Source organism: Anguilla anguilla, chromosome 4, assembly GCF_013347855.1.
Source record: "Anguilla anguilla isolate fAngAng1 chromosome 4, fAngAng1.pri, whole genome shotgun sequence".
NCBI lineage: Eukaryota > Metazoa > Chordata > Actinopteri > Anguilliformes > Anguillidae > Anguilla > Anguilla anguilla.
In genome coordinates, this window is record NC_049204.1 from 25,849,504 (window position 1) to 25,868,480 (window position 18,977).

The following is an 18,977-nucleotide window of genomic DNA, read 5'->3' on the forward strand; positions in this document are numbered from 1 at the left end:
ATCTGAAATGGTGGAGGGTAGTGAAATTAAACAAATAAATAACTGATCTCAAGGATTCAATTACGAAAGAAATGAAAGACTTAAGTATGGAGCTTAAAGAATTTCTTGCAGAAACCAAATGGGACATTAAGAAAATAATGCAACAGACAACATCAATATTTGGAGAAAATGGACACGCAAGTGGAAGAAATAGAAAACAAAGTCATTGAGTCCCACAACACGGAAATATTGCAGCGTAAGACTATTAAGCATTGGACCGTAGAATGTTCGAGATGGAAGAGATGATGGAATGCTTTGAAAATAAATCTAGATAGAATAATGTGAGGATTTTTAATGTTCCAGGGCATAGTGAAGGTCAAAATATGTGTACCTTTTTTCAAGAACTTATCCATGAAGTTCTGAACATACTTGGGGATTTTTATATCCTCATGGCACATTGAATATTTAAGGAAAGTTAAAATAGAGCTAGGCCACTTATTGTTGCTTTCCTGTCATGACACCAAACAAAGCATAATGAACGCAGCATGGACATTTTTTAATGGAACGTATTTACATTAATCATACCTTTATGACCAAAACACAGAAACGTAGCAGCTTATGCAGACCAATGAGTGAGCTGTTGAAGGAAAAAGACATAAGGTCACACGTAGTTGCCCCAGCAGAGCTTAAAGTTTTAACCAAAGATGGGTCAGCAACAATGTATGGAAACCCACAGGTAGTGACTAAGGCGTTGGAGGAGCAAGGGCTGTACATTTGTACAAACACTCAGGCTTCCAACTGTTCAGCGACATTCAAAGATGCAGAAGAAAAGGAGGCCAGACATTAACAGGGACATTAATAAACTACTACAAAGGATTGATCAGAGGCTAGGAAACAAATCTCATCTCATGAGGTAGGCAGAACTTATCAAATTGAACGTGGTGATTGAGTAACAGTAAAGTTATGTGGAAACAGGCGTATAGGCTACAGTTGGCGGACGTCAAACTCGGTGTTCACTGTTCAGTTTCATTTTGTTTTTAGACAGGGCAAACGTTTTTCTCTCTCTATATTCCTTTCATGCTCTCTATCTCATGCGTGTGTAGGCCACAACGATGGATATGTGTGTGTGAATGAATGTGTTGGGGTATGCTGGGAGAGTGAGGGGGTTTGGATGGGGACCAAGGGAGGGATGGTTGGAGCAATATGCCCCTACATTGTAATATGATTTTCTTTCTGAAAAAAACCCTAAACAGACACGGCTCACAGGGTGGCATATTAGCATGAAGACAACTTAATACACTCTATTTATCGCATAAAAATAAGCTGTGTAACCTCTACCACATTATAAATACTCAACAATTGCATTCAGAGCATCTTTAACAATGTTACAAACTTGTAACAATATTTTAAAGAACATTCAGTAAAAATACTTTAGATCAAATTCATTTCCATTAAATTAAATTAAAGTGCCAGGGAGTGTTGGGTCTGAAGCATTGCTAACGGAGGAAAAAATGGGGACACACCTGCCATTACTTTGTAGGTGTACCAAGGTTTTATGCACTTTGTGCTTTAATGTTAAGATCTTCTGTCCTTTGAAAATATTAGCACATTATGAGCATAGGAGAAAAACGTTTAATACTCCAAGTGCCAACATAAAATACCTGGATGAAATTACCTGCTTGACATGCTTGACGCAGTTCGTGATGAAAACAGAGAAATATTTATGCTGGGTGACCTTCACATAAATTGGCCTTTGTCACACTGCCCATTGAGAAAAATGGATGCCCACAAGTTAGTAGGCATGGTGATGTTGGATTCCAGCACTGCCTGATAGACCATGAAATATTGCTGAGCAAACTAAATTGCTATGGCTTCTCACTGTCCGCTCTCTCATGGATGGGCAGCTACTTATCTGCAAGAAAGCAGTATTTTTTTTAATGGCAGCTATTCTGATAGCACAAGTACTCAATGTGTTCTTCAGGGAAGCTGCCTAGGTCTGCTTTTATATTCTATTTTTACTAATGATTTAGCTTGCATATTAAATAGATACAATGGTTGTTGTGTATGCTGATAATTCAACCTTGTACTGTGCAGCAGATAAGGCCAATAATTTGTCAGAATTGCTAAATAAACATCTGGAGAAAGTGTGTGAATGGGTGAAAAAAAAATGATTGCCACTAAATAAATCAGCAGACATGGAAGAATTTGATTGTTAAGGAAACTGGATGGGGCATAGCACGTGATTGGAAAGAAATGGAAGAAAAAATGGAACTCAGCTACATGATTGGTTATCGGAAGCTAGACTCTCATGCTCTAGGTAGTGCGAGAGCACCACTGCACAAAGACAGGAGAATAGTTGTCAGTTGTTGATTTCAGCAGTGTCAAATGGAGCAGAGAGTTCAAGGCTAGAAAAAGTGCTTACATGGCTGGAAAATTCTAAAACTAATGGGTTTAGTAGGAAAAATCCATCCTTGTTATAGGCCGGCCATCCAGTCAGGAAAATACTTCTCACTTGATCCAATTATCTTTATTCCGCAGAAAAGCACATCTACTGACAAAGTCAATACTGTACTAAAAAAAAAAATCTTTATTTAAAATAAGCAATCCTTTATACCCTTTAAGAGAGGCTGTGAAATTGTGTGTGTGTGTCAGTACTAAAGACAATGCCCTCTTTAGATAGAAAAGTAAAACATAGTTTCCCACCATCTAGCTGCATACTCCCTTTTTGCTTTTTGTTGAAGGCTTGTAGGATTTGAAGATTCTGGTCTGTGCTATATTGGTGTCTGGTTACTCAGCCAAGCCTTATCAGATGGAAGATAATAAGCAATGATGAATGGGACAGAATACATCAGTTTATATAACCTGCAAAATAAGATGTAATAATAAATATGAATAAAAACATGTTAGCCCTTCGGAACACAGAAACCACACATAAACACACCCACATATACTCAAACATGCATATACTGTCTCACACACACATGCCTGCATATGTGCACACCTAAACTCACACACTCCTGCATCGATCTGAGGCAGTTATCATAAACTTCCAATATGTGTCAAACTATGTCATACAAATTCCTATTTCTGTTTGTCTCCCCAGCAAATCCCTGATGTTTCTCCCACGGGCCGCTACACAACACTGGTGCCACTTATCTTCATCCTGACTGTGGCTGGGATTAAGGAGATTATTGAGGACTATGTGAGTTCACTGCTGCCCCCTGCAATGCCGGGGCCTGAACTGTGCCACAACGACAATTTACAGTTAAATGTAGATCTGCACAACAGCAAACAGCTAACTCACTCCTTATCTGTCCCCAACAGAAGCGACACAAGGCAGACAACACAGTCAATAAAAAGAAGACAATAGGTATAGTCTGTGTGAATATGTGTGTGTGAGAGAGGGAGGGAGGGAGGGAGAGAGATAATTTATTCACACCCCTAATTTTTATGCCTCCGAGACGGCACAGCCGTGGCCAGAGGCATTGTGTTTTCGGGTTGTCCGACCGTCCGTCCCATTCTTGTGAACGCGATGTCTCAGGAACGCCTTGAGGGAATTTCTTCAAATTTGGCACAAACGTCCACTTGGACTGAAGGATGAAGTAATTAGATTTTGATGGTCAAAGGTCAAAGGTCAAGGTCACTGTGACCTCACAAATCCCGTTTTTGCCTTTAGGGAATTTCTTCAAATTTGGCACAAACATCCACTTGGACTCAAGGATGAACTGATTAGATTTTGGTGGTCAAAGCTCAAAGGTCAAGGTCACTGTGACCTTACGTCCGTCCCATTCTCTTATGAATGCAATATCTCAGGAATGCCTTGAGGGGTTTTCTTCAAATTTGGCACAAACGTCCACTTGGACTCAAGAATGAACTGATTAGATTTTGGTGGTCAAAGTCACTGTGACCTCACAAAACATGTTTTTGCCAATAACTCAAGAATTCATACACTAATTATGACAAAGTTTCACACAAATGTCTAATAGGATAAAATGATGAAGTGATGGCGGAGGCATACAAGGCGGTATTTCTAGTTCAAAATAAAATCTAACATAAATAAATTTGCATTAAAATACTATGTCTAAGTTTATCTCAATTTTAGGACACTGTCCTGAGACCTCTCAGGGCATCCTGTTTTGCTGGGGTATGAAAATGAGTATAAAGAAACTCACTTTTAAGAAAATCACTTTTAAATGTTTTTAAAGTGTCATACATCACTATGTGGATAGGCAAAGAACTTTCTGAAGAAACAAGAGGAATGGCTGTTGACCTTTCCAAGCTGATTACAAGTAAAAAACATATAAGGATACCACATTCCACAATAGAGTGTTACAGTGATTACTGTCTTTTTGTGGGCTAACTCGGGAGTTGTGCCATGAGTTCCCTGTGAATTTCCAATTCATTTTTCCTGTAGGCATTTCATTTTCTGTCTAAAACAAGGTCCGTGGTTAACGTATGTCAAAGAGAGGTTCACGTTTTGTTCTACGAGATAAATTACGCCCATTAATATCTCAACTGTAAATTTAGAAGCCGTTACGTGCTTTAAAAAAGTAAGTTGCTAACAAGTTGTTTTAAGAGATCCAGATTCACTTTGATCTGTTATCATGAATAATGATGTCATTGTAATATCCTTCTGTTTCAGTGCTACGGAATGGGATATGGCAGACAATAATCTGGAAACAGGTAATACACTTTCTGGACCTCAATCACAAAACTTTTCTAATATTCTTAGTTTTGTTCTTAAGAAAAGTTCCTATGAAAAACCAACATGGGATTCATGAGACATGAGCTTCCTTTTTGTTTGTATCCCAAGTGTATCGCATGATGAATACCAATCATTCATAAATTTTATGTGTGTCTGTTCATATGATTAGCATAAGGAAACAGCCAACAATCCCATAAAAGGCATGTAGACTTGCGGGTTGTTTGCAAGCATAGGCCATTCATTGCTCTCCGCAAACATATCTACTCTCAAGGCATGGTTAGCCAAGTAATCCATAAGCAGCAAATATGCTATTGTGCTGGGTTTGATTGTGTGAACATGGAGCTTTTTAAAAGCAGGTTTATGGGAACACTACACAGCTCCAAATAAGCCTTGTGAGTGGCCAGTCTCGATATAGCAGTTTTTTGTTACAGCAGTATGGAGCAGTGGTCAGAAAATATAGAGGAGGAAGGGAATGAGAAAAGGGGAAAGGTTGAGGAAAAGAGGAAAGGGAGAAGAAGGGAGGAAGACCCTGAGGGATGGATGCATTTGGCTGTCATATATACTAACGCTAATAATGATGGGGTGGATTTTAAATGTGGAGCCTCCATCCATACTTAACATGTGAGAAACATGGTCACTTAAGCAAGGTGACAATGCCACGGTCTGATTTGTATTTTGTCAGTGTTTGTCTGAGCTAATAATTTATAATCATATTACCTTTGTGTCTAACCCACCTTCACAGCAAGTTCAGGAGACTTTTTCATCAGCTATCTCACAGTGCCCCCCCCCCCCCCTTTCTGTCTCTCCCCTTATCCCTCCTATTACAATGTTGTGCCTTGTCCACCAGGTGGCGGTTGGAGACTTTGTGAAGGTCACCAATGGTCAGCACCTCCCTGCTGACATGGTCATTGTGTCCTCCAGGTCAGACATCACTTTGTGTGTGTGTGTGTGTGTGTGTGTGTGTGTGAGAGAGAGAGAGAGAGAGAGAGAGTGAGAGAGAGTAGGTGAGTGAGTGAGTGCTTGTGTGAATGGGGAATGTGTGTGCTTGTGTATTCATTTTAGGATTAGTTTGCTAGCAGCAAGGTTGTTACATTTGCGTTGTCAGATTACCTGAGGGTTAAGAAAATTATTTGGGGTTTGGTTTCTGTATGGCCAATCAAATCAGTCACCTTTTTCCCTTTAACTGCAGTGTATTAAGTCCATCATGTCAAAAGAAGAGAATGCACCAAAGTATGAGATGCTCCATTAGAAGGAAACTGATGTATTCATCTGAGAGGGTCCAGAATTGTATATAAAGCACCTCAAACAAGCCTCCTCTGGCAAATGGCTTATGTTTAAGTACTGGGTACTTTGTGTCAGGCATTGCGGAACACGAAAGAAACACATTTGCACCTGAAATAAGCACATCAGCCCGGGCTGAAGAAGATGATGTGTGTACAGCTGAACTGACAGCAGTCTGAAAATGGGCTGCTACAGAGCCCTAGATATTCTGGAATGTCCCATGATGAGAAGGGCTGCTGTGGCTTTCACAGTGACTTGGAGGGCACAGGGACCAGCTGCTCTTTATACCTGGAGGAATTAACTGGTAGATATTAGCCACCACCAGCCAGGAGAAATGTGGCCTCTATCTGCACTTCTCCTCGGACAGGTTGAAGACGTTGTGCATCAGAAGTATGTATGGTTGGCTGGACTCACAGCAGTCAAGAAGATTTTTGCTGTATGGCGGAAGCCACCACATTCACCCTCTAAGATTCATTGGATTCACACTTTTCTTGATAATATTTATGTGGAGCTTTCCAATGTGTAGATCCACAATGCAAGACAGAGGACATTACCCTCCTGGGAAGCAGCTGCATCCACTTTAACCACACTCATTTAACTCTCTTATTTATTTATAAGAGAGTTTTCTCTGTGATCCATGGGGAGGGATGGGAGCGAAGTATCGCCATGTATGGGACAGGGGCTAGGGAGACAATTATTGTATTTACATTTGTTCTCTTGCACCTTTATACTCCCTTACCCCCTGTCTCATGAATAATTAATTTTAAAAATTGATCACAAAAAAGCATTTACACTTTCACTATAATAGAGCTCACAACCTCTGAAAAATTACAAAGAAGGTCAAAAACCTGGTTCCATATATGACTTGTAAACATTACAGAGAAAGTTGTAGGAAACTTTTTTGTCAGTCTCAGAAAAAAAAAAACTCATGGTCTATGATAGATGTATTTCATATTTATTAAAAGGGTTAAAGAAGGAGGATACTGAAGATACAATATTTTAGGCTGTATTGTACCAGCAGGTTGAGAGTTGTTAGGGTGTTTTTCAAATTTTACTTTCTATTAATTAATTAATTAATTTATTATTTTTGTTGTTGTTGTTATACTTTTAGATCTACCAGCACTGTGATTTATTCCATTTTTAATTATCTTTCTTTTTATTAAATATTGAGGTGCACTTTGTGTTGCAAACAAAAAAGTGTTTTGCTTTGACTTATGCAAATGTTGCTTCAGTGTAGTGTGGCTCATGTTCTAACTGCAGTGAGCCCCAGGCCATGTGCTACACTGAGACGTCCAATCTGGATGGAGAGACCAACCTGAAAATCCGACAGGTAAGTCACACCTTGCACCATGTCTCACACCTACTCCATGTCTTGCACTACTCCATCTCTAACACCTGCCATAAACCTGTTGCATTAAGGTTTTAAATCAAATAAATAATAATAGCCTCAAAAATGAAAACGGGCCTATTTACATCAATAAAAAGATGAAAATAAATTTGAAGTTTTCAAAGAGGTAAATCTTACTTAAATGTTACAACTTTAGAATCTAATAAATAAGGTTGAAAACTATATCTGTCTTGGCATCTTGGTTCATCAGGTTTTTGACACAGGTGTTTCCTGATGAGCCCTTAGCCTGGTTCCATTTCCACCGATATGAATAAACGGTTATTTTCTCCTAACTTAAATGGCTCCAACACCCTGCATATGTGTGTGTGTGTGTGTGTGTGTGTGTGTGTGTATGTGTCTGTGTGTTGCAGGGACTCTCCATTACTGCATGCATGCAGTCTCAGGAGGACCTGGTGACTCTGTCTGGACGCCTGGAGTGTGAGGCACCCAACCGTCACCTCTATGACTTTACTGGGACTCTGCGCCTGGACAACACCAAGTAACTGGCCCTCTTTCCCTCCCCGTGCAGTTTCAATTCTAAATGGTTTTTTAGCATGGAATTTTGAAATATATCTTGTCTAAGAATAATGATTAATTAACAGTTAAAAAAAGAAAACTAGTCGCTCATTTATTATACAGGAATAAGATTAAAAGTACACACGTGTGGGTGCTCAAAATGGGAAATGTAAATCAGGATAGCTACTGATTCACAGATTTGCTGTTCTGCAGGAAGGAGGGAAAAGAGAAATTAGAAAGCATAGAAAAAGGATGAAGAGGTCGCAATACAAATAGGAAAATATGATGGTTCAAAACAGAAAAGAAAATTTGGGAAAACAGGAGTTACAGCAGAAAATGAAAAATGAAATGAGAGAATGAGAGCAGATGTACCTTTAGCTAATTTCTACCAGGTGCTCTTGTTCTACTGTCAGAACACAACCTGTTTATCTCATAATCCATTTTATTAGTTGTGTATTTTATATTTGTTGCACCTATTGCAACGTTTCCTGGGAAATCCTTTTTTTCTTGTATCATGTTTGCAGCAAGGGCCCTGGTCTTGTAGAATTTAATAGGTGAAGAAAAGATCACCGGCAAAAACCAGAAAGTGAGACTGGGGGCTGTCGATTGATCCAGCATTGCGCAATCCTACATGTAACTGTTGAATATGTGTAAATGTTCACTTTTTGTGTATACTGGTTTCATTACATTAAAGGTTTTACCTGTGCAGTAACATGTTTACAAAGGTCACTCCCTCTGAAGAGACCTTGTGTTACTTTGCTGACCCCAATGTTGCCATGTGTGTGTGAGGTCATGTGACTGTAAGTCACTGTAAGATTCTGTGTTCCAGCCCAGTTCCTCTGGGTCCAGATCAAGTGCTGCTGCGAGGTGCCCAGCTGAGGAACACACAGTGGGTTGTGGGGATTGTAGTCTACACTGGACACGACTCCAAGCTCATGCAGGTTTATCATAAAATGTTTTAATGCTTAAATTTTCTCTTTCTTAAGAGTGAGTTGGACAGAAATGGCAGTCTGTTGTAGGATGTGTGCTGAGTGTAACTGTGGCTATGGACCTCACCAGAACTCCACGAAGGCTCCACTGAAGCGGTCCAATGTAGAGCGTGTCACCAACATGCAGATCCTGGTGCTGTTCTGTATTCTGCTGGTCATGGCACTGGTGAGCTCAGTTGGAGCAGCCATCTGGAATATACAACATCCTGAAGACACCTGCTGGTACCTGTCTCGCACAGGTGAGTCTACCTGTACTACACACAGACATTCACGATTTGTCCATGTACATTGTTATACAGTATACAGACAGGTGATAAAGGAAAAACCTGAATAAATGAGTGGAGAAACATAACGAATGCAGATGCTTCCATACAGGTGTACTGCATGATATAACTAAGCAATTAACATCCTATCATGCTCTGTGGCATGTAAAAAAATGCTGAACAGGCCCATTTGACCTCGATTTTGGATCAGGAGGGCAAGGTTCATTATTGGAGCACAGATGGTAGAGGATTCAGTCACAAAGACTGCTTGACTGGCTAGTGTTTAAATAGTGACTAAAGACATCAACAAATAGGGTCAGAAATTGTGGGCGAATGCGCACATTCAATGACCGTGATTCTCGTGTATTAGCGTAATATGTTAGGAAAAACAGAAGAGCAATTCTTTCTCAGGTGACTGAGCTAATACCCATAAAATAATTCTTGAATATTTTGAGCACGCAGCTTACTTGCTTTCTTTCTGTATATTTTTCTTTAATCATACCTGCTGCAGTACTGAACAGCCGAACTTCAGAGGCCATGTGAAATGCTGCCAGGAAAAACATCACTCCTATCAATTTGGTGTTGGCGTGACAGCCATGACAACGCCAAATAGATTCCAGTGGTGATCTTTTGTGTGTGTGCGTCTGTCTCTGCATGTACACACTGTTGTGATGCAACCTGTTGCTGTGCCTGTCTCTAGGGGATATTTCCATGAACTTCTGGTATAATTTATTGACCTTCATCATCCTCTACAATAACTTGATTCCCATCAGCCTGCTGGTCACACTAGAAGTGGTCCGGTTCACACAGGCCCTCTTCATCAACTGGGTGAGTGTAAGAGAGAATGGGAGGGCGCTTTTTTTGAAGAGTAATTGCACTCACTGTTTCAGCCTGGCCTACTAAACAGTTCTGAAAAATGTGTCCTGGGGTGGATGGAGTAGGTGTGTCCATTCTATTTGCATAAAGTGTGCTAAATGTAAATCATCTGTACAGCATAGGCACATGAAACTTGGATCAAACTGTCAAACAAGGCATTGCAGTTCTATTATAAACCAAGATTCAGCAATTACATGGCCTATTTCTTGCCTCTGGTGTTTTCAGAAACATACACTATATGACCAAAGGTATCTGGACACCTCTTCGTCTGGGGCTGTTTTTTGTTCCATTGAAGGCGAATCTTAATGCTACAGCATACAGCGACATTATAGGCGATTCTGTGCATCCCCACAATTTGGGGAAGGCCCTTTCTTGTTTTAGCATTGACAGTGCCCCTGGGCACATAGTGAGGTTTATATAGAAATAGTTTTGTTGAGAAACGGTGTGGAAGAACTTGACTGGCCTGCACAGAGCCCTGACCGCAAGCCCAACCAGCACCTTTGGGATCAATTGGAAAGCCAACTGCGGGCCAACTAATAGCCCAATCAGTGCCCAACCTCGCCAATGCTCTTCTGGCTGAATAGAATCAAATCTTGGCAGCAATGCTCCAACATCTAGTATAAGCCTTCCCAGAAGAATTTTGGATGAGATGTTGGATGTCAGGTGTCCACATACTTTTGGCCATGTTGTGTAATTTTTTATCTGTTTTGTATGCCTGTGAACCACTAGCCAGCTAGCTCATTGTAATGCCACTGCAAACGCAATTCTGTTTTTAAATCTGTTTTGCATGTCTGTGAACCACTCAGTTATTGGTCAGCAATTATTTCTTGGCTATTTAGCTTTGATGCGAAGCTCAAACCCCAATAGCTAACAAGCAAGTTAGCTAGTTACCTGGCTGGATAGCTAGCTTGGTTTTTACTAAATCCAGTAACATCAGTGCACTGCATAATGCACACAGATTATAGGCTGATTAGTGGTCTGTAGTGATCAACTACTATTCTAACCTCCTACCAGGCTGTTTGTAGTCATATACGTGGCCTAAATCCGAAATTCATCCTCCTCAAGGCAATATTTGCAGTAAACCTTCAAATAACATTAAAGGTGTATGTTTTACAACTGGCCTTGAAGGTTGGACATGGGCCTCAAAACAGGACAAATCAGCTTTGAAGGAGGATGCACAGTGAACCAGCGTGTCACAATTTCTGATTTGATTTGAAACAAAGGCAAGCAGGTGAATACAATTGAAAATCACTACTGAATGTGGAGCGCAATCTAACTGGCCTGCTTCAGCTGCTGCCTCGATGCACCAAATGCAGTGTGTCAGTGTAATTAAAATGCCAGAACTTACTGGATCATGCTTATTTTTGCAGGGTTTGCCTTACATTTCTGTCTGCTTTGGATTGTCAAAATAGAGCCTCAGTACAGCCCCAAAATTATACAAAAATAGTTTGTGGTTCATATAATTAACATAAATACTACTGTCAGTATGTACTTGTTTATCAGTTTCTATGTTTATGTTTTTCAATCTGTCTGTCTATTAGGATGTGGAGATGTACTATGAGGAGACAGACACACCAGCCATGGCACGGACATCAAACCTGAATGAGGAACTTGGACAGGTGAGAAGTGACCAATCTAGAAATGTAGTCCATCCTCTCCGCTGTCTGTGATGGTTAGGCAACATACAGTGTTTAATAGGCCATGTCATCCATATCTTGCCAAAGGTGTGGTTTTATGCACAGCAGGGATGGCTCTAGTTGCCTGTGCATTTCTTCACTTGGGGCCGCTCATATGGATGCTGCCCTAAGCCCCCGCCCTTTTCAACTATGCCTAGAGCCAGCCCTGATGCACAGTTAGTGTATCTCCTCTGGCTAAAATTACTGTGTAATTTTGCTCTGTTGTAGTTAATAGAAAATAATTCACTGGCAAAATACATCTGTCCTATCAGATTGTGAACAGAATGTAACATACTATTAACAAACAATTTTTCTATATCTGTATGCATTTTTGTGAATAAGAGTTGCTGTTGTTAAGCCAAAGTAAACTCTTTGATGTTGTGAGAGTGTTTGTAGTGTCTCTGCCTTTTACAGAGAACTGTCACAACCACACGTTACAGAGTAGCAAGATGAGTGGCAGGTGACCTTTGGTAGGATAAAAAAAATATTGTAGTTTATGAAAGGCATCTGATATAGTCAAATCAATTTGTGATGATACTGAATAATACTACAGCTCTCATGAGCACTGTGTGCACACTGTGTGTGTGTCCCATTGGCCATGCACTGCGCCCTCTCGCTCTTACTTCTCCGCAAAGTTTTCTTTGGTTGAAACTGTTCAAGTAATTCTTGGAGAATTGGAGAATTCAAAAATCACACACACAGTTTACGCAGGTTGGATGGCTGTAATCTGATCTAATTCCACTAGGGACTGAAGGCTTTCTGCGCTTCAGTGCAGATCCACAGGTCTGTCCCCCTGGTAATGCTGTGTGCAGAAACAGTTATACTGGTGTTATGTGCATATTGCAGGTGAAGTATCTGTTCTCTGACAAGACGGGGACACTCACTTGTAATATCATGAACTTCAGAAAGTGCACCATCGCTGGCATCACATACGGGTGAGTGGGAGATGTGGGGAGGTGAAGCCCAGGAAGAACTGGGAACAGTGGGCCTCATTCACCAATATCTTCCTAAGTTTTTTCTTAAATTTGTTCTTGAGAAAATTCCGAAGAAAAGTCTACGTCAGATTCACGACGTGTTCTTAAACTGCAGAATTGTTCGCACGTGTGTTCTTAAAATGATGAATCCCATTGTCCTCCTAAGTGTAAAGCGCTTAATTAGCATAGGTAAACGCCCCGCCAATCCCCATAAAAGGGCATGAGACTGCAGGGCCATGTGCACACACAGAAATCGAAAAGAAAAGTTGAGAGCGAACAAAGTCAATAATGCCCAAACGAAAATCTAAAGACGGTGGAGCACCGGACTCCAAACGTAAGGAAAACTTCAGTAGTTCTGAAGTGTAGGTTTTGCTGCGGGAAGTGAACAGCAAACGACCTGTCATATTTAGTAGCGTCAGTAGTGGATATAAAATAACACAAAAAAAGGTGCATGGGATGATATTACTTGTTCCGTGAACACTGTATCCAGAGAAGGGCGCACAACTGATGAAGTAAAAAAATGGTTTGATGTCAAATCTGAGGCAAAAAAATAATAAAAAATACTGGTGGGAGTGGGCGCAAGGAATTGCGTGTTATGCATTCAAACGACAAAGCGCTTCTCGTCATATTAATACCGCTAATTAAATCAACCGGCAGTAAACTGCATCGGAGTAAACCCGTCGCTGCACAAAACACTGCACAAAAAATGTATTGTCAGTCATTTTGGTGTCACCCCCCTAGTGACGTTCTCTTCTTTAACATGTCCATGTGTTTAAAAAGTGTTACCTAAGTGCTTAGTTTGTATTCAAAATTTAAACATTTGCTTTTGCAGTATAGACCAAACATTGCATAATTGAAACCCCCAAAAATAAAAGGTCACTACAATGGTTTGATTTTTATCATTTACTCCCGCTGAGGTGGAACCTGGCACCTTAATGCTTTGTAAAATAATGAAAATAATTATTTAAAAATATTACAGATGATAAAATATTATTGTAATTTAAATCATATAATATTATACAACTGTAGAATTGAAGAAAACGCAATAACCAATTATTTTGCACAAACATGTCAGCACTCAAATGTGCGTAAGTGTGCTCTTACCTAAGACCAAATCCCAAATAAGAACATTGGTGAATGTCGGAATCTTTGTGAAAGCTGCGTAAGTGGGTTTTAAGAAGCAAATTCTTCTTAAGAATGGTTGGTGAATGAGGCCCATTGTCTGCTGTGCATGCTGAGGGAATAATGCTGTCCATTGCAGCCAGTGTAAAATTAAGCTACATTGGCAACAAAATAAAACGTCCTCAGACATATTTATAGTATTTTAAAGTATGTGAATATAAATATAAGTATAGCATCAGTACAAACATACCATTATTTACATATGATAAGTTTGTAGTACCCTGGTGGCTTACTAACTGCACTAAAATAAGCAGTTCTCTATGGTATCGGCATCTCTCAACACTTACATTCCATTATGACAAGGCATGGTCTCCCTTGTCAGAGTATGTGGATATTTATTTAAGACACACAGGCTTGGTTAGGCACGCAAAGTTAGTAATTTCTGGTAATTCACTGGTAATTCCTGTTACCAGCTGGAATTTTCCACAGTAAGAAGTAGTTAGCCTATTCAAACATTACTTCCTGTCACATTCCTTCACCCTGCAGCTTTCCCTCTGCTTTGTCCTTCACTTGAATTATGACAGCTGAGTTACATCCACCCAATCCTGGTGGCTATGTGATGTTGTGATACTTTGATTTGCGTTTTGCCTATAGGCACTTTCCAGACCTGGACTGTGATCGCTCCATGGAGGATTTCAGGTGTGCCTCTGATCTGATCTTACACACAGCATCGCATCTGCATGCTCCAGATTGTGTTGTTGGATCACATTCCACATAATAGCTTTTGTGCACTGTTTTCACACTTTTCACACTAACGCAGTCATTTCACGGTTACACGTTGTGTTATCACACACTGTTTTAACTTTTAAGACATTGTTTTACAGCTCTGATTTCATCCTCGCAAAATGTTATAAAATTTACAAACTGTGTTCCAACACTTTGGTGTTGGGTTATCATATTTGAATGCTGTGACTGTATATCACATTTTTATAAATGGTGAACACATATGTGCTGTTGTGTGTGTTCTTACACTTCTGCTCCAAGTAATGAGTAGATTACCTAATGGGGTGTTTGTAGATTACAAGACCATATTAACAGATAATTGTTCTGTTTAATTCAGTTTACTGTTTCTAAGGAGATGTAATAACCAATTCTGCTCTCTCTTTCTCTCTTTTCTTACCTCTCTCAGTCATCTTCCGTCCAGCAGTCATAACTCCACTGAGTTTGATGACCCTGCACTGATTCAGAACATTGAGAAAAACCATGTATGTTTCTAATTGCCTGATTATTAAAGCATATATGCAATGTAAACACAATTCAGTTGGACACCTCACAGTGACCATTTTCCATGCTCAGATTCACTTAAGCTTTTGAGCATCACAGTACATATGCAGTGATGCTAAAGCAAGAAAAAGAAAACACATTTCTCCTACACTACCTCCCATCCCTATTCCTCATAATCTTTCTCTCTGTGTTCTTTTTCACCTCAACTATGTCCCCTCTCTCTCCCCTTTTATTCTCTCCCTCCTAGGCTACCTCACCCCAGATCTGTGAGTTTCTAACAATGATGGCTGTATGTCACACTGTTGTCCCAGAGCGAGAAGGAGACCAGATCATCTACCAGGCCTCCTCCCCAGGCAAGCTTGTTTGGTTCAAATTTGTGCTGAAATATATATATTTTTTTTAAATATTAATTTCATTTCTGTATATTTCTAAATGCAGTGGTTATAACACTTGACATATATGCTTCCTCAAGAAACCAAATACTTGTGCTTGAAGTATTTTCTAAACATTTTGTCAAAGAATGTGGGACAGTGGGACCAGTTGACAGGGTTATGTGAAGTCCATAGATAAATGATAGGCCAGGCCTTATTGCCAAACTTCAGTGCCTGACCTCACTAATGTTTTTTATGGCTTAATGGAAGTATATCTCTGCTGCCATGTTCTTAAATCTAGAGGAATGCCTTCCCAGAGAAGTGGAGGCTGTTATAGCAGCAAAAGGACCAACGCCATATTAATGGCCACGGTTTTGGAATAAGATGTTCAACAAACACATATGGGTCTGATGTTCAGGTGTCCAAATACTTTTGGCCATGTAGTGTATTATAATTTTTCAAATTATTATATAAAAATCACAATTGTATTCAACATTAAAACAGGTAATGCTTAATTTTTCATTATCCTGTTTAATCTTGATGCTTAATTGCAATTGAATGTAAATTCCATGAAACACATAAATGACGTCTCGCCCAATGCGCACGGGGATAGGCTCCAGCACCCCCCGCGAAAAAAATTGTCAAAAATAGGCCTTTGTCCCAAACATTATGGAGCTCTCTGTACATTTTGATTTCATTCATTATAACAAACACTGGCCGTGGCCATGTCTTTGCAGGGGTGTGTGTGTGATTGCTCTCTTTCTCTTTCTGCCTCTCTCTCTCTCTCTGTAGATGAAGGAGCTCTTGTCAAGGGGGCGAAGGGTCTGGGGTTTGTCTTCACAGGCAGGACGCCCCACTCCGTTATCATTGAAGCGGTCAGTTCCCTCTCCTTCATAAATGCCTCCTCCACCTGTTTTTCCACCCCCCACTGCTCTTTCCACTCCATATATATGTCAACCCCTGCTGGGCTTACTCAGTATAGACATTCAACTCTTACTCTGACTCTGAATTTCAGAGGGGGAAGGAACAGACCTATGAGCTGCTCAATGTTCTGGAATTCTCCAGGTGAGACATTTGTGCACACGCACTCACACACTTGCAGAAGCACACACAGAATTTCTTGGGAATGTGAGTGGAAAGGTATTTTGGGAGTACATTCTTGGGATGGCATTTAAGGTTGTGGCTGTATGTGAGGCTGTCTGTTTTATGGTATTTGTGTATTGAGTCTGTAATCCATTGTCCCCACAGTAACAGAAAACGCATGTCTGTGATCGTTAGAACACCAAGCGGGAAGCTTCGTCTCTACTGCAAGGGAGCCGTAAGTGTATCTGTCAGCCTATATTTAACACTGAATACTGAGCTGAACACATATAAAGTGCTTAGCTTTGTGGCTCAACACTGTCATAGCTGTATGAGTATTCATTGATGATGTATGGTATAGTTGTGTGATTTTTAGTGATGTCATTTGGACGTTTGGTGATAATGCACATTTATATTTCAGCCATTTAAAGCACAGACTGTTTCATCTGACTGCTCTGTCTGAGTGACTTATACAGATTACATTATTTATACTTAGTTTATACAGCTGAATGCTTACTGGAGAAATTCAGATACCATGCTCAAGAATACAATGGCAGTGCCCCACCTGATGATTTTCATGGATGCTTGATCTTTCTGTGACAATGTCATTGATGTTACTAATTATGTAATTTTCAGGATAATGTGGTCTTTGAGCGCATCTCAGCTGATTCCCAGCACACAGAGTTAACTGTGTCACACCTGGAACAGTTTGCCACTGAAGGTAAACCAGACTCAATCAATGTTTCTTCTGCCTCTCTCAGTGTTTCTGTCCTAGTGAGCACGATGAATACCTCTCACTGAGCATGCTCAGTCTATCTCTCCTGATGATCATGTTGAGCCTCTCCCAGTTATAATGTTCAGTGTCTCTCAGTGATCATGTTCAGTGTCTCTCCCAGTTATCATGTTCAGTTTCGCTGTGTGAGCATGCACAATGTCTGTCTCATCCAAGGATTGCGGACTCTATGCTTTGCATATGTGGACCTGTCAGAAGGGGAGTACCAGGAATGGCTGAAAGAGTACAATCGGATTAGCACAGTACTAAAGGACCGGGCCATCCTGCTGGAGGAATGCTATGAACTGCTGGAGAAGGTGTCATCACACATTTACTTTCATATATTAAAGTTAATTATTTAATGTGCATGCATGTATAGCTTTTAGTCAGCCCAGTTGTCTAGTCATTTTAAAAAAATCATTGATCAATAAGGCAGGTATAAGTTTGCATGTTGGAATCATACATACATGGTTATTAGGTGTGTAGTAACCTATTATTCGTACAGTATGTCTACTCTCTGTAACCTGAAATTCTTTATCTTCGGTGAATTGGACATGCAAGGTCAAGGTTACGTATTATGCCCAGATATACTGTGATGGCTATTTCTGTAGCAAGGGTGAAAGCAGGGAGCCTAATTTGTGTGTATGTGGTGTGGATGTATTAAGTAGAGTGAGAAACAGTGCTTGTTCAACTGTCAAAGATGGAAGCCTGCCGCGTAGACATAACGGAATGGATGACCCACAACTTTCTCTTGCTGAATTCTGACAAAAGTATGACTTCCTCAGTTTTAACTGATAAATACAACTGGGTATCATCTGCAGAAGAGCCAAGGTCCAAACAGAGATCCTTGTGGTACTCAATATCTGGATTGATTTGTCTTTTTCTCTTTAATTATACCAGAGTAACCAAAACATATGCCATATTGGATTGCGTTGATTGCAACAAAACTTCAGGGTATGATAGATAGCCAAATTGTGGACTAGCATGTAAGGACTTGCAGAGTTAGTGCAATATACCCCCCAGCGGGAGAGTTTTGCATTTTTATGATAATAATAATGATTTAAAAACTTGGTGTCTGTGGCGACATTCCCGGGAAAAAATCACAAGCGGCGCAGAGTTAGTGGCGCATTTTTCATCACCCATCAGTGGTTGGTCCGCCAAAGAGGGTAGGCGGAACTAACGCAACAGGCTCGCTCTTAAACTCACTTGTGTGTGAGCGGCGTACTGTTTTTTCCGGTGGCTGCATGCGTTACAATAACAGAGAAAGGGGGGGTTGGGGGAGTTATAGAACCCTAAAAAGTTTTTGTGTAACATGAGCGATCATATTATTTGTTGATGTAGATTTCGTATTACATTTAATGACAATGTAACTTTACTAAATTACATAGCTATTTGCACAGCTAACGCTAGCTACCGGACCATGTCAAAAAAGACAACACTAGTTTAGACAACGTTGCGCACAGTATCCATCTCTCATATCAGGTAACGTTGCGTTAGCTAGCTAGCTAATGTAATTAACACAATCTAATGTCGGCTAACAATTAGAAAAAAACGTTAGCTAACGCTACCGACCGGTACTGACCTCGCAAACCATCTCTCCAATGCAATGCGACCTTGTTGCAACGTTGCAGTGTAGCTAACTTAAGGCCAGTTCAGATCAATGATTCGCAACGAGACTGGGTGCAACTTGCAAAATTCCAAG

At 40.3% G+C, this 18,977-nt stretch overlaps 1 protein-coding gene across 6 annotated transcripts in view; it reads left to right on the plus strand.

The window, feature by feature from the left end:
• Positions 1-18,977, plus strand: part of atp8a2 (ATPase phospholipid transporting 8A2) — a 73,269-nt gene that overhangs the window by 32,872 nt on the left and 21,420 nt on the right. For all 6 annotated transcript variants that reach the window (XM_035415805.1, XM_035415807.1, XM_035415806.1 and 3 more), the window contains 19 exons: positions 3,083-3,181; positions 3,304-3,349; positions 4,622-4,662; positions 5,532-5,605; positions 7,226-7,295; positions 7,724-7,851; positions 8,698-8,809; positions 8,928-9,096; positions 9,821-9,948; positions 11,538-11,615; positions 12,519-12,607; positions 14,423-14,467; positions 14,958-15,033; positions 15,300-15,405; positions 16,216-16,298; positions 16,439-16,488; positions 16,672-16,741; positions 17,140-17,224; positions 17,453-17,592. In XM_035415805.1, the coding sequence (XP_035271696.1) occupies positions 3,083-3,181; positions 3,304-3,349; positions 4,622-4,662; positions 5,532-5,605; positions 7,226-7,295; positions 7,724-7,851; positions 8,698-8,809; positions 8,928-9,096; positions 9,821-9,948; positions 11,538-11,615; positions 12,519-12,607; positions 14,423-14,467; positions 14,958-15,033; positions 15,300-15,405; positions 16,216-16,298; positions 16,439-16,488; positions 16,672-16,741; positions 17,140-17,224; positions 17,453-17,592 (1,689 nt within the window). The remainder of the gene's footprint in view (positions 1-3,082; positions 3,182-3,303; positions 3,350-4,621; positions 4,663-5,531; positions 5,606-7,225; positions 7,296-7,723; positions 7,852-8,697; positions 8,810-8,927; positions 9,097-9,820; positions 9,949-11,537; positions 11,616-12,518; positions 12,608-14,422; positions 14,468-14,957; positions 15,034-15,299; positions 15,406-16,215; positions 16,299-16,438; positions 16,489-16,671; positions 16,742-17,139; positions 17,225-17,452; positions 17,593-18,977) is intronic.